This window comes from Arvicola amphibius, chromosome 7 (genome assembly GCF_903992535.2).
Source record: "Arvicola amphibius chromosome 7, mArvAmp1.2, whole genome shotgun sequence".
NCBI lineage: Eukaryota > Metazoa > Chordata > Mammalia > Rodentia > Cricetidae > Arvicola > Arvicola amphibius.
In genome coordinates, this window is record NC_052053.1 from 100,405,442 (window position 1) to 100,420,888 (window position 15,447).

Here is a 15,447-nt window from a genome sequence, read left to right on the forward strand (position 1 = left end):
CTGCTTTATTCATAACAGCCAGATACTGAATACAGCCTAGATATCAAGCAACTGATGAGAATGGATAATGAAAATGTGGTATATTTTACACATTTTTATTATTCTATTTAATAGAATATTAATCATCTGTTAAAATATGAAATTTGGAGGCAAATGGATAGAGCTAGAAAAAAATTATTTTAAGAGTAAGGTAACACAGAACTCCCTCTCAAAACCAAATACCATATTTTTTTTCTAATATGTGGATATTAGCTTTCAAGCCTATAATAGGCATGCTACAACCTGTATATCTGCCGAGGTTAAGTATCTAATAAGGAACAGTTGGGGACAAAAGGGGGCTCACAAGGACTGGAAAACAAAATATAATGTTATGGGCAGACAAAGCAGAAACTAGAATAGGAGGACAAAAAGGAAGGGGACATGAGAGAATGGTAAAGGAGGGAATATAGAGAGGGAAAACTAATACTAAAGACCATTTGAAAAGCCATTAGGAAACTTAACTACTGCCAAAACTTCCTAAAATACTTCCTTTTATACATGTATATACCCAAAGAATGCTTTATTCTACTACAAAGACACTTGCTCAACCATGTTTGTTGCTGCTTTATTCATAATAGCCAGATACTGAATACAACCTAGATATCAAGCAACTGATTAGAATGGATAATGAAAATGTGGTACTAAGCTTCTTGATCTGTGTGTGAACTGGAATCTAAATGGAGTCACCAAGTAATACAGGAGACACTGTCCCAAAAAGGCTTATGTCACCAAATAAAACCTCCAGTACCAGGAATGGGCTACATTTTATTGAGTCATTGGAAAAAGCAGTCTCATAGAAACTCCAAACACCACAGACTATTTTCCATAACCTGCTGGTAAGTCCCTACTTACAACAATTATAGATGTTACCAAACACAGAGAAGTTGGGCTGGTGCCTAAACAGAAGTGTCACCCCTGTTTACTATAGTTCATGGTACTAGAAGATACTCTGCACACTACTGGAGAAGAGAAGTAATCCTCATTATCTCCCAGCTACAAACCCTGTGGCCTACAACAATGACCTGCGTGAAATACATACTGGTGATTAGTAGCATAAAAAATTATGGGAGTAACTAACCACTTTTTTATTGGATTTAGGACTCAGTCCATGAACTGGAGAAACTGATACCTTACACTGCAGAGACACATACTCACAAGACCCTGAGACTAGATAGCTTATAGGTCCAGGAGAAAACCTAATACTATTATTCTAATAAAGGAATATAGCAATAAAATAATCCCTGATGACATACCATATACCCATAGATCAGTTCCTTGCTCAGCCACCATCAGAGAAGCTCCCTGCAGTGGATGAAAACTGACACAGAAACCCACAAGTGGACAGTGTCAGAGAATGAGAGACTCTGGATCACTCAGTTCTAAATGGGTTCATGAAAGTCTTACCATGAGTGCTCAGAAGAGAATGTGGGAAGACTATAAAAGCCAGACTCCAAAGAAATAGTCTTCCTGACACAACAGGACCAACACACACTAAAACTCACAGACACTGCAGCACATGCCCAAGACCTGAACAGATTCAAGTCAGGTGGAGTGCTTGTACTAAGAAGGAAGGAGGTCTAGACATGGGAACCCACCCCTAACCAAGAAGCAGTTGATATCCACCAGCAAAGGAAAAATCAGTTTTCTCCAACAGTGTGTCATTCCAATAGTGGAAATACCAACCACATTACAGGACAGGCCTCATGCCCAGGAGTATTTGATCAACACAATGGTACTTTTTTGTGTGAATGTTTCCTATCACATTGCTTTGTTAAGACAATTTTTTTTGTCTTATTGGTCTTTTGCTTATTTTGTTTTCATTGTGCTGTTGTGGGTTACACACTAGTACATTTTCTTAGGGTTTTGTTTGTTTCTCTCTCCATTTTTTAAAAGACAGAGAAAAAGAACATAAAGTTGGGTAAATATGGGTAGGGAGGAACTTTGAGGACTCGGAGCAGGAAAAAAAGATCAAAATACACTGCTGGAAAAATATTCAATTAAAAATAGATTATATTTTAGCATTCCATAATTTACTCAAATTTGGGGGGACTTTTATGTGAAATTGCAAATCTGTTCTATATTTTCGGGTATGTGTGTATGCATGTTTGCAGTTTATATGAGTGTATGTTGCAGGTAGGTTGGACGCATGATTCTGGATGCCAGAGACTGATGTTGATGTTTTCAGGATAGCATATTTCTAATATAATTGTTATTCCTTTCTTAAAAAGAAATTATTTTAACTGAATCATTCAAAAAATTACCCATCTACTAAATTAGGTTTTTACCAACATAAATAAAATATAAAACACATTCAGCTGTGAAAATACTTTCAGAACTATTTTCTTACATTCAGCTGTGAAAATACTTTCAGAACTATTTTCTTGGCTATCTTGAGCATCATGATTAGTGAAGACAATATCAACAATCTGTTGCTTCTTCACCAACTGTGTAGCTAGCTATAAATGAAGTAAGGAATTCATCGAATTGCATCAAATTCATATATGTACTCCCACATAAATATCCAGTAATGCTAGCAATAAGGAAATAATATCAATTAACTGTAGAATCCTTTATGATTATTATTATTACAGAAACTACTGCCAATGTCTTCCTGAAATTATGTACAGATAAACTATTCCAATAATTCTTCCAAAAAATTTTATTATATTATGTATGTGTATGTGGATACACGTGTGGTTATTTACAAGTCATGTTCCCATAGCACAGGAGCTATTCCAGAGGCTATTACTACAAGCAGGCTTGGCAATCTACCCAATATAATTTCATCAGCCCAGCACTAAGTTCCAGAGCAATGTCTTTTGCTTGTGCCTCAATCATACTACCAGGGAAGGGGCCTTTGCATCTCACTATGCTGGCTAAGATTGGCAGTTCAGGTAGCATGGTAGGGTTGGTAAAAGCAGTTGATTTTGGTCACCTAGGCTTCTGCTCAGCTGAGTTGCACCCCAGTTTCAAAGGCACAGGCCTATAAATGCTTAAGAGAGCAAGTGTGATCTAAATCTGCTCTAGGGTATAAATAATGCAGACAGAAATCCTACTCTTTCTCAGGGTATAAGACAAAGCTCTATACTTGCTTTTGTGCCCTGATCAAGGGTAACTGAAGTCTTGCTCTACATTCTACCTCTGAAGTTTGGAGGAGGGAGTAAGAACTACAATCAACTATCAGTTCACACACAGATCAAGTAGCTTAGTCCTCAAGTATTTTGCCTGACAATAGCAGAACTCATGGGCCTTTGCTAAATAATAGGTTTCAATGTGAGAAGGCCTTGAATTGTGTTGCAAGTCTAAAACCTGTACTTAATTTCCTCTCCCTCCCCCATGTAGAAGACTTCTCTTTCCTTGTTGGACTGTTTCTTGTTGGGGAAGAAGTGCCATGAGCAATTCTTTCCTTCATGCCTTCTTCAGTCTCTTTGGATTGTTATATCTAATGCAAGAAGGACAATTTCTCACCTGATGTCCTTAGCTCCTGTGAATATTAAATGCGTAAATGGTATTACTTGCCCTGTCTGTGAAGAGATTGCTGAGGAGGAGCTTACCAAACCACTTTGTTGTTTTACATCCCTATTTGCTAATTGTTTCACCTATTTATATGATTTATGCTAAAAACTCAAGATACTATGCATCTTTGATAGTATGGTTCTTGATCACAGGAGGCATGTCTGCTAAACCTAGTTACTAAAGAATTTAAGCATAATGCTTTGGGGTTGAATTCTAAAAGAATAACTAACAAAAAGTTAACTACTTACTTTCAGGAATGGAGAGGAGTAAAAAGGTATCTTTTTAAAAAGACCAATTATGTTTTGGGGCTTATAGCTTTAGTATACCGTGGCATATCAGACAATATCACTACAATATACATACTACGGACCAGTAAGCATTTAATTCATCAAGCAGTGGAAAAAGTAAGTAAAACTAAAGAAACTTACAGTTAGAGGTGTTACTTACAAGAAAGCTATAAAAAGATTTTTAGAATTAGCAAACCCATGGGTAGCAAAGTGAAAACTCTGTAATATTTAATGCTGTTGCTAGAAGAAAAAATACTAATACTAAGTGAAATTTGTCTAGAGGGAAAATAAAAACTTCTATTTTACATAGTATAGTCATCAAAGATGCTCTAAAACTGAATTTTCATAAATAATCCATTAAAATGTTAACTACATTTTAACCTTTCTGAAAATACAGTTTGAGAATGTCCAGCTTTATAGAAAATAACCACTTTAGAAGCCACTATTTACCCTCTGCTGACTGGTATTTTTAAGAAATTCAATTCACCATAGCAACCTGTCTTAATTTCAGCAGATAAGCACAGTCTATATTTAGAAATGATTGCTTTCCAGACAGCAATCCTGTCTTTCCTTCATGTTTAATGTCATGATCTAAGGGACCAAAATATCACTCATCAAGTGAGGCTACAAAATGATGACAAGTATACTTGGAGGAATAAAGCAGTGTTTCAGAAATACCAAAAGAACAAACTTTCCACCCAAACTAAAACAATTTGTGAACATTTAAGCAAATGCCATTTTTCGTGTTTCAGAAATATATATGTAGATACAACTATTGTCTAATGTTTTCTCTTCAACATAAACTTTTCATTATTAATCACTTATGAATCATATTTCAAAATATATATGCATTAATAGAATGTTGTTTCTTGATTACTAGTGAACTATAACATTAAATATATTTCTATTAGCAGGCTATTGCTTTTGATCTTTATTCATTTGGTATCTGTAGTTGAACTATAATCTATACAAGTATACATCTTTTATGTAAGAAATATAAAGAGTATTATACAAAATAGGAAAAATGAATTTATTAAATTATATGGTTATGAAATCACTATGACTTTACTTGTATTTTAATCTTGGTAGTGACGAGAAGGAATTCATGAGTTGGCTAAGAATGCCGTGTACTGTCTGTTTTGAATACAACAGTTATAGTAGTCAAACATGGTAGACACTTTAAATACAATTTCTTCAAGAATCATTTTAAAGACAATACTGAAGACAAAATGTGAAGAATTGGTGAACTTTGATTAAAAATATCAGGAAAATTCTTCAGGAGGTTGGATAATTACCTCATACCAAGAAGGATAGTAACTATCAAACACATAATCATAATAATAGCAAAGATGTAAGTAAGTTGCTTTTGGCTTCTAATCATATCTCTGTGTGGGTATACATGCATATATTGGGGGACTAGGATATATTTCAAGTGAAAATGTAAAATAGGACAGTTTTTCGGGAAACAGTCTCATGTTTTCAAATGTTAAAAACAGAATACAATATAATTCAGCAATTCCACTCCTAGGTATATATCTAATCGAAGTAAATTTTAAATTCACATTCATGGGATCATTAGCCACAGAGGTGAAAAAGTAGAAGCTATCCCAGAGTCTATTGATAAAATAGATAAGCAAAAACATAGTTTATATATACAAAGTTTCCCACTTTAAATTAAAACTACTAACAGCCTGATAGCCTATGTTATGAATTATACTTCTAACATTATAGATTTGCCATAAATCTCCCATCAATTGAGCAATTATTTCTTAGTGTTAAATAACACATATCTAGTATCATAGGTAGTAAATTTTTGAAAATACTTGGAAATTAAATGAGCCATACCATATACTTCACACCCAACACTCAAACAGCAGGGTGAATAGTACCAATACTTTTCTATAGGTCTTTTCAATCTTTTTCTTTGCCCTGAGACAAAGTTTCTCTGTAGCATTGGAGCCTATCCTAGAACTAGCTCTTGTAGACAAGGCTGGCCTCAATCTCACGGAGATCCGCAAGCCTCTGCTTCCCAAGTGCTCTGTTTAAAAGTGTGTGCCACCACTACCCGGTGGTCTTTGAGTCTTAAACAACTTTTAACATTTAAAATTGAGTCTAAGTTATAAATTTGCTAGTTAGAAATAAGCAAAAAGAAATCTAAAACATGGGGCTGAAGAGATGGCTCAGCAGTTAAGAGCACTAGCTGCTCTTCCAGAGGACCTGAGGCTAATTCCCAGAACAACATGGTGGCTCACAGCCATCTATGAATTCAGTCCCAGGGAATATGAAACCCTTTTCTGACCTCCGAACACGGTGCACAAACATACATGCAGGCAAAACCTCATAAGCTAGAAACAAACAAACGTTTTTGAGTAGCTATAAAAGAAATTAAAAACACAAATGTGGTAACTTTTTGTCTCACCCATAGCACACAGTTAAAACTCTTTTGAAGGTAAAGAGAATTAAGCTCTATAAAGAATGCAACTGGCCGGGTGGGGGTGATGCACACCTTTAATCCCAGCACTCTGGACACAAAGGCAGGCCAATTTCTGTGCTTATGAGCCCAGCCTGGTCTACAGAGTGAATTCCAGGACAACCAGGACTGTTACATAAAGAAATCCTGTCTTGAAAAACCATTCAATTGTCTATACTTTAAATACCTATATCACAGTCATCTCTCCAGAAGAAACAGTTTAATTTTTTGTAACTTAACATGCATTACTCTACTTAAAGAGGAAAAAAGTTAAATTATTTCATATGAAGAATAATTTCTTATATGATTGAAAATTATATGTATACAGATATAATATCAAACTAAACTTGATTAAGACTTTTCAGAAACTGCGTTAAGATACAAAACTAAAAAGGTCTTATAACACAACAAAAACTGACATATTATACTTATGCAAAGGATACAACCTTTCAATTTTCATTAGAAATAAAAAATAAGTTATTAAAACTTATTAAAGTTATTAAAAAGTTATTAAAGTTATCTATTTAGAAGTTTAGTATGCATACAAATTGGCGATTCAAAGAGACACTACAGTCAGCTAAAATGAGTGTCAAATTCTACTTGTTTTTGCACTTAACACCTACAGATGGAGATAGGCAAAAATCACTTAGAAAAAAAAAGAGATTAGATACCACCTCAACTCAATCTTCACAAGTCAATTTTTACAAGTTGGTAAAAAGACAAAGTAATCCTATAAGATTTGACTTTCTCATACTTCTTTTCCAACATGGCATCCTCCTTAACTATGTTCAAACAACAGCTTATCCAGTGCATTGCATTTCATTAATTTGTTATAGTGAGATGGATGTAAAATCGTGGGACATATATTATATATATCTTGATAATTACAGGATACCTACCATATATATTTATAGTATGGAATAGTTATCTGGGTTTTGCCCTTCTGAACATATTTTTCAATAATATAAAATTTCAAAACTTAAGGAAATTAATAAATAGCAATATCATCCCAGAATATATGTTCATAAGGTAGGGAATGATCTGAAAAGCAAACAAAAGAAACAATTTAAAGAAGAGGGAGGAGCGTGGTGGCAGATGCTTGTGATATATAACACTGGGAGGTAGAGACAGGAGGATCATGACTTGGAAGCCAGCCAAGGCTACAGAATGAGTTCTAAACAAGACTGGGCTGAGATTATGTCTCAATAAGCAAAAAAATTAAAAAATAGTGAAAGCTACAAAATTCTAAACATTCTATGGATTGCAGTGTTCTGATATGGAATATTAAGTGTGTGTGTGTGTGTGTGTGTGTGTGTGTATACACACTTACATATATATAATATAGTTATTATGAATGCTTTATATTTCTAATTTTAAGAATAAATAATTATTGCAAATAACATTTTTAAAGAAACTTAAAATTGATGTAAGTAAATTTATTCTCATCTCCCCCAAACAAATCAATTAGTAAATAATTCCTTTGACCAATACTTACTGCTACACTGCTGTCACCAGTTACTAATGCTATGAAAGTCAATTTTTCATGATGACAACCATTTGTTCTAATGTTTTTCCTTTTTATAAAAAGAAACTGTTCCATCAGACTTAACTAAATGTGACAAATTCTCAGAAAAAGTTTAAAATTAGCTGTTAAAAACTATTTTAAGTTAATGCAATAATAAAGTTTTAAATTATACTTAGTGACAAAAACAAGTACTCACAAAGAAGGATCTTGGACAAGATCTTTGAGATTTATCCCACTTCGGTCTTCTGCAAGATTCCTGAAGCAGCTATCACTCACTAAACAAGAAAAGGAGAAAAAAAACAAAATTAACTTTTATGTTTCACTATTGCTAGTGCTGCCCAAAAGTAATTTTTAAATGAAATTTATCCTTTATGTTTCTTTTCTACATAGCAGCATTAAGTTTTTGTTTTTGCTTTTTCCCCAGACAGAGTTTCCCTATGCTATGGAGCCAGTCCTTGAATTCTCTCTGTAGACCAGGCTGGCCTTGAACTCACAGAGATCTGCCTGCCTCTGCCTCCTCAGTGCTGCTGGGATTATAGGTGTGTGCCACCACTACCGGGCATATTAATGTTTTTTGAGGAGAAAAAATATTAATGGTCAACAACAAGGCCAACATTTCAATGACAAGCAGCTAATTAAAATACACTAACCTTACATAAATTTGATCTATAAAGCAATTAAAATGTGGAAATTTTGTTTTCACTTCTACATTAATCTACTGATACATAATGGCAAGTCCCTGATCCCACAATACAGAAAATAAAAGATAAACAACATTGCTACCCCTGCCACAACATTTGTTTGAAACAGTAGAGGTCAATGAAAATAAAAGTATAAACTAAACTTGTAGAATGGTAATAGCTTCTTAGGTAATTTCAGTCTGCTGAATGTTTGGGTTTCTGGGAACATTTGCCATTTACATAGACTAAGATCAAAAGTGATTATTTGGAAAAAGAAAAATCATCATGTCTCTTGATATTTGCAGGCCAGCAGGACAGACAAGAAACCAGCGAGTTCAAAACAACAGTTTTGGAGGATAACTGGCTCCTACCTCCTGTTAATTTAGAATTAAAGAAAAAGAACTTTCATGCCCATGTTTACTGTTCCACCCCATGGACACTACTTGTAAACAATAGCTTACAAGTATGAGATAGAACACAAAATATAAATAATGATCAAGATAAAAAAGAATACAAGACACTACAGATGATATAGAGTTTAAACACTTAAGAAAACTATTTAATATGACAGATTCAATGCAATGCCCATCAAAATCCCAGCAAAATTTTTCAAAGGCCTGGAAAGAACGGTACTCAACTTCATATGGAAAAACAAAAAACCCAGGATAGCCAAAACAATCCTGTACAATAAAAGAAATTCTGGAGGCATCACAATACCTGACTTCAAACTCTACTACAGAGCTACAGTATTGAAAACAGAATAGAAGACCCGGATATCAATCCACACATCTTTGAATGTTGGGAGCAGTGAGACCCCAGATCCTGAATTTCTTGTAATCCACTCATCTGAGTGCCTACAGCTGTTGTGAGCACGAGACCTTCAGGAGTTCCTGATGGCAGGAGAGTGGTTTCTGGTGGGTTTGGCTGAGGCGTGGCTATCTCTATATAATCTGCCCCTGAACACAATAAAGGGGGCATTCTTGGGGAATTCAAGGATGACCCGTGTCTCTCTGTCTGTGTGTGTCTGTGTATTTTAACCTCCTGCCCCTTGCCCGAAGCTTGGTAACTGGGTGCCAGCGCACCAAACTCAGACACGGGGGCTCCATGCGTGGCAATTGGAGGTCTCCACCAAGATAGCGGCTTATTTATTTTGTTTTGTTATTGTTTTTCAAGACAGGGTTTCTCTGTGTCACGCTTGCCATACTGGAACTTTATTAAACCAGGCTGATCTCAAACTCAAGAAATTCGCCTCCTGAGTTCTGGAACTAAAAAGGAGTGTGCTAACACCACCTGGCTGATAACATTTTAAAGATGTTTAAAAAAATGAATCAAGTCTCATGCACTTCTCCTTGTTTCCATTTCTAGTGTATTTCTTTTAGACCAAAGAGTCCCACCAGAATTATACTTCCTCTAGAAGGAAACTATGTTTTCCTCTTATCTCTGCCAATATTCAACTCTCTTGACACGTTTTAAAAAAGAATCTAAAATGTCACAGTTAATATCCAGGAAGAAATCACAGATAAATAATGTTACTTAATTTTCTTACAACATGAATATGTCATTTAGACTGAAGAGCAAAGAAAATTATTTCAAATAATTTAAAAACAGGACATAGAAAGATGGATTAAAATTATTCTTCAAAGACAGTAAATTCAAGCTGTGAGAGTTGTGATATATTGTTTATTTGACTGTATTTGTGGTGATAACTGACAGAACTACAGTTTGGATCTCTGATGTCTACTTTCTCACTACATCACTCTTCTGCTATCACCTGGATACCAGGCTTTAAAACTTGTTCTAGGAGAAAATGACATCTTTTAGAGCAAAGCCAGATAATAACAAAACATTCAGTTTTTATTTAGTTGCTCTTCACAAGATATATCTAACCAAATGAGCTTTTTATTAGGACGTATATCAAAAAGTAATTATAAGATACTATAATAAAAGTATAAACAAATATGAAAAATACCAATAATTAGGAATACATCACCTCTAGAGAAAAATGGAAAAAAACAGCACAAAGAACTTGAACTTCTCTTCAAAAATATTTATAGATATCAAAATCTTAGCAAATATACAAATGACACATATCACATAGCTAATACTTTAATTCCAATATACTAAGTCTTATTCAAACTTCAATGCAATGTTGTTGAGCATATAACAACTTTGGAGAAGCTAGTAAAACTGAGAATAAAAGTTTGATCACCAACAACTGTGAACATAAATATATACCCAACAGAAATTTTCACATACACATAATTCTTCGAGGAACTAATTACAATACTGAAAAATTTAGGACTACCAATAGTGTAATTAACTAACTAATTATTCTGAAGGCAGACTGTAGTGGCATATATATGTATACATATATATATATATTTATATATATATATTCTAGCACCCAAGAGAAGGAAGCGAGGGGAAGGACTGGAATTCGAGGCCATCTGATGTTATATATACAGCAAGTACCAGGTCAACCTAAGCTATACAGTAAAACCTGTCTTTAAAAAATAAAATAAATTATAATGCAATTAAATACTTGTTGGGAGTTTAAGTGAAGAATTAGAGCTATCAATGTGGATGAGTCACATAAACAATGTTGAAACAAGCTTTGGTATGAAATTATTAAAAAATATATTTTACTTTTTATGTTTTATTAACTTACAATATAATTATATCATTTATCACCATTCCCATTCCTTCCTCCAATTCCATCCATGTCCCTCTTTCCTCAGCTGCCTTTCAAATTCCTGGCCTCTTTTTCTTCAACTGCTATTGTTACATAAATATAAATACATAAATATGTAAATATAACCTGCTGAGTTCATTTAGTGTCAAACACAATTTAAAAGGCAAACTAACACTACATTTATTATAAGTTAATGCATAAAAGCATAATAAATAAGAATGGGAAAGAAAAACACCAACTTTGGATAGTATCATGAGTGATATTTTAATTTCATTTCTGTTGATATAAAATACCCTGACAAAAAGTAAATTAGGGACAAAAGGGATTATTTTAGCTTACAGTTTCAGGTTACAGTACATCACAGCAGGAGAGTCACAGTGGCAGGACATTGAAGTAACCACTCACTCTCACATCCACAATCAAAAGCAAAGAGAAATTGGATGTATGTGTCACTTCTTGTGCTCGGCTCAATTTCTCTGCCCTTATAGAGTTCAATACCCCTTTCCTAGGGAATGTTGCCACCCACGGTGGGCTGAGTCTTCTTACATCAGTTAACTTCAGACAATCTGTCACAGATGTACTCTTGGGACAAACCAATACAAGCAAACTAGACAATCGTTCATATTATCACCCATTTCCCAAGAGAATCTAGGTTGTGTAAAGTTGACAATTAAAGTTAACTGGTGAAGGTAAGTATTGATAACATTCTACTTATTTGGTTCAGTAGTGGTTTCCTGGATATTCATTAGAATAACACTCTTAAGGTAAAGTTCATGTTTATTCCTACAAAGAAGATTTTATATAAAACATAGATCATAATGACTTCAATATTGAGATATGGGTATTTCTAATAAAGCATAGCTCTGATAGTCAAAAATTAAAATCTAACATTGTCTTCTTAATTTATGAAATTACAGTTTTTTAATTTAAACTGTAATTACTAATCTTCCAAAACAGTAATAGCTTTAATATAAGTCAGATTTAATTACAAGTTCATCAAATTGAATTACCTATCACTAAACCCACATATTAATACCTTAAACACAAATTTTAAAATTTAGCCTTGGTATATGGCTTTTTAAAAAAAATAGTAAATTCATGCTTTCATCTTCATTAACTACCTGTACCTAACCAAAAAAAAAAATAAACTATTAAGTAGTATTATTATGTACATTAACAAAAAAATCTCAACAGAATCATAACATCTTATGTGGCCCTGGCTGTTCTGGAACTCACTCTTTAGCCCACACCGGCCTTGAACTCAGAACTCAGAGATCCACCTGCCTCTGCCTCCGGAGTGCTGGAACTAAAGGCATGCACCACCCCTACCCAGCTCCTTACTGTTTTTCTTCAAAAATAACATATCTTAAAATACTGGATTACCTTTTTTTCCAATACTTTAACTCAAATGTATATACCATTAGCACTTATGCTGAACTTTTGTTCTTCAATGAATACTTTTGTTATAACATAATCATGGCAATTCAAGCTTGATTAGTTACTTGATTCTAGTCAGCCTCAGCAAAAAACAAGCCCTAAACATTAATATGATTATCTCAGAACTTCTTAGTGGCAGGTCTTATGTCTTCAGAGCCTGCAGCCTTGTACAAGGCTGTGTTTGTATATCTGTTATTCTCACTTAAGCGAGGCTATTATACATAGACTAAACTAGAGGAGAATATAATATACTGAAATGCTTGGGATATTGTCTAAGGCAAGAGTTGGCATTTTCTTCTGGAAAGGACAGATATATTACTGCATATTTTCTCATCCCTCCCAACATGATGCTTCTAGAAATGTATTTTTAATTGAAACAGAATTACATTTCCCCCTTAGCCCATACAAAATGCTCCCCTTTAACCCCTCCATGCTACCCTCAAGTTGATAGTCTTTTTCTATGATTACTATTATCAAATACATATATACACATAATAAATACAACCTATATACTGAATCTGTTTTTCCTCTCTTTCTCTCTCTCTCTCTCTCTCTCTCTCTCTCTCTCTCTCTGTGTGTGTGTGTGTGTGTGTGTGTGTGTGTGTTATCAGGGTTGACCACTTTGTATTGGACTAAACCTCTTAAATTAAATGTTTTCTTTTTTATATGAAAAAAAACTAAAATTATCAAGCTAAAAAGAACAAAATCAAGCTTCAAACAGTTTGGCACAAAGGCTGTCAGCCAATTCCTGGTAAAGAAGGCAGTTTCCAATTCAGTGAATTGTGCTGATCACCCTTAACCAGCTGGTCCTTCAGATTTGTCTTTGGATATAGTAGATGGCTGCCACCCAGTGGACATCATCAGTTTTTCACTTATCTGAATCATTCATGAAACATGCTTAAACATTTATGATGAGCTCTGAATATTACATAAAATCACTCCAAGGGCTTTATTCACAAATTTAAAAGAATAGCAAACTCATTAAAATTCATGAGTTGATTTCAGATTTTACCCACACCAAAACATTAATCAAACTACCTTATATACATATGTACACAATGACAGTAACAACCATAAAACGGCTGCAAAGTTGGAGAATAGCAAATAGCATTCTCCAATGTATAGAGATGATGTCAATACCAAGAGCAATGGCTTTTTTTTCTCACCTTCGGCTGTTTGCTCCAGATTGGTAACAAGGCTACAACTGTTCATCTTTATGTAGTTTCTGACATTTGGAAAGCATATCAGTCCAGGGGTCTACATATCAATGAAGTGTTTCCCCTCAGATTTCAGCATTTTTAGCCAGGAATAACTGGCACAGACCTTTAATCCCAGCACTTGGGAGACAGAACTAGGCAGATCTCTATGCGTTCCAGGCCAGCATGGTCTACATAGTGAGTTCCAGGACATCCATGGCTACACAAAGAAACCCTCAAAATATATAAACAAATAAAAGAGAATTCAGCACTTTAATCCATTTCTATGGTCCAGCTTTCCCTCCACATCAGAAAAATGATAGTGACAGCAACTGAATTTATTTAACATATAGAAGTGAAGTCTCTTCTCTCCTTCACAGTTCAATCTGTACTTCTCTTATTCCACTATATTCATGTACTCGGACTTTAACTGCTTGTAGGGGTATAAAACACATGGGAAACTTTAGGAATTTATTATAAAGATATAACTATCAAAATAATGTTGTACTGTTATAAAAATAGATACATTGATCAGGGGAAAAGGAAAATAAAAAAACAGAATTATATCCTCACATACAAAAATTGGTCTTAAAACAATGGTAAAAAAGCAATCAAGTAGAAAAGAAATAGAGCATCGTATAGTGCTGGAAAATTAAGCAAGCATATTAAAATTATTTTAATACAAGCCTCAATCTATATGTAAAACAGCCTTAAATACATCACTGACCTAAAATTTAGAATTGTTTAACTTCTATGAATAAATATATATTAGGAAATCTTTGAGATTCTTATTTAGAAACTTGGAAAATTTCTTAGAACATATACAATACACTTTGAGAGAATAGTTTTTTATACCAAAATAATTATAGACAAACAGAAAGTAGAAAAAAACAACTATAGAATTCACTCTGCTTTCACCACTTGTGAGATATTATATCATACTATCAAAGCTAGGGAAATTTGACATTTAATATTTGTACACTGTACCATGAATTCTAATTGGTTTTAATAGTAAAAACCCGGAGTCAGACATAGGGGTTCATGCTGAAAGATCAGAGAAGCAGAGCAGTCAATCACTAAAGAGCTCTTAGCTCTACCAAATCTCAGACCAAAGGGACAATCTTGTCTCTACAAATCCTCAGACTGAACGCTGCTTCTACGAAACCACAGACTGCATCCATCTCTACAAATCCTCAGACTGTGTGCTTAGACAGAATCCTCAGGCTGCTGTTATGAGTGTAGACTGCAATGCTTTCCACCAAACCCCAGAATACAAGGAGCTCCTGTCTCCTCCTGCCTTATACACCTCTCTCTGCCCAGCCATATCACTCCGGTCTCCACCTCCCTAGTGCTGGGATTAAAGGTGTATAACTTCCTAGTTCTGGGAACACCTTTGTGTGAGTTCTATTTCTCTTTTTAGACAGATTCAATCTTGTATAGGTCATGGTGGCTTTGAGTCCTCCAATTAAAGGTGTGTGTCACCACTCCGCGGCCTCTAGTGGCTAAGCTCTGCACTCTGGTCTTCAGATAAGCTTTACTTATTAAAACACAAATAAAATATCACCATAAAGAATATTAAAAGTTGCAAAGAAAAAGGACATATAA

At 34.4% G+C, this 15,447-nt stretch overlaps 1 protein-coding gene across 1 annotated transcript in view; it reads right to left on the bottom strand.

Annotated features, from left to right (window-relative positions):
* The window catches only part of Gphn (gephyrin), a 355,924-nt gene that overhangs the window by 285,605 nt on the left and 54,872 nt on the right, over positions 1-15,447 (bottom strand). The window contains 1 exon segment of the mRNA XM_038336955.1: positions 8,034-8,112. Within this exon segment, the coding sequence (XP_038192883.1) occupies positions 8,034-8,112 (79 nt within the window).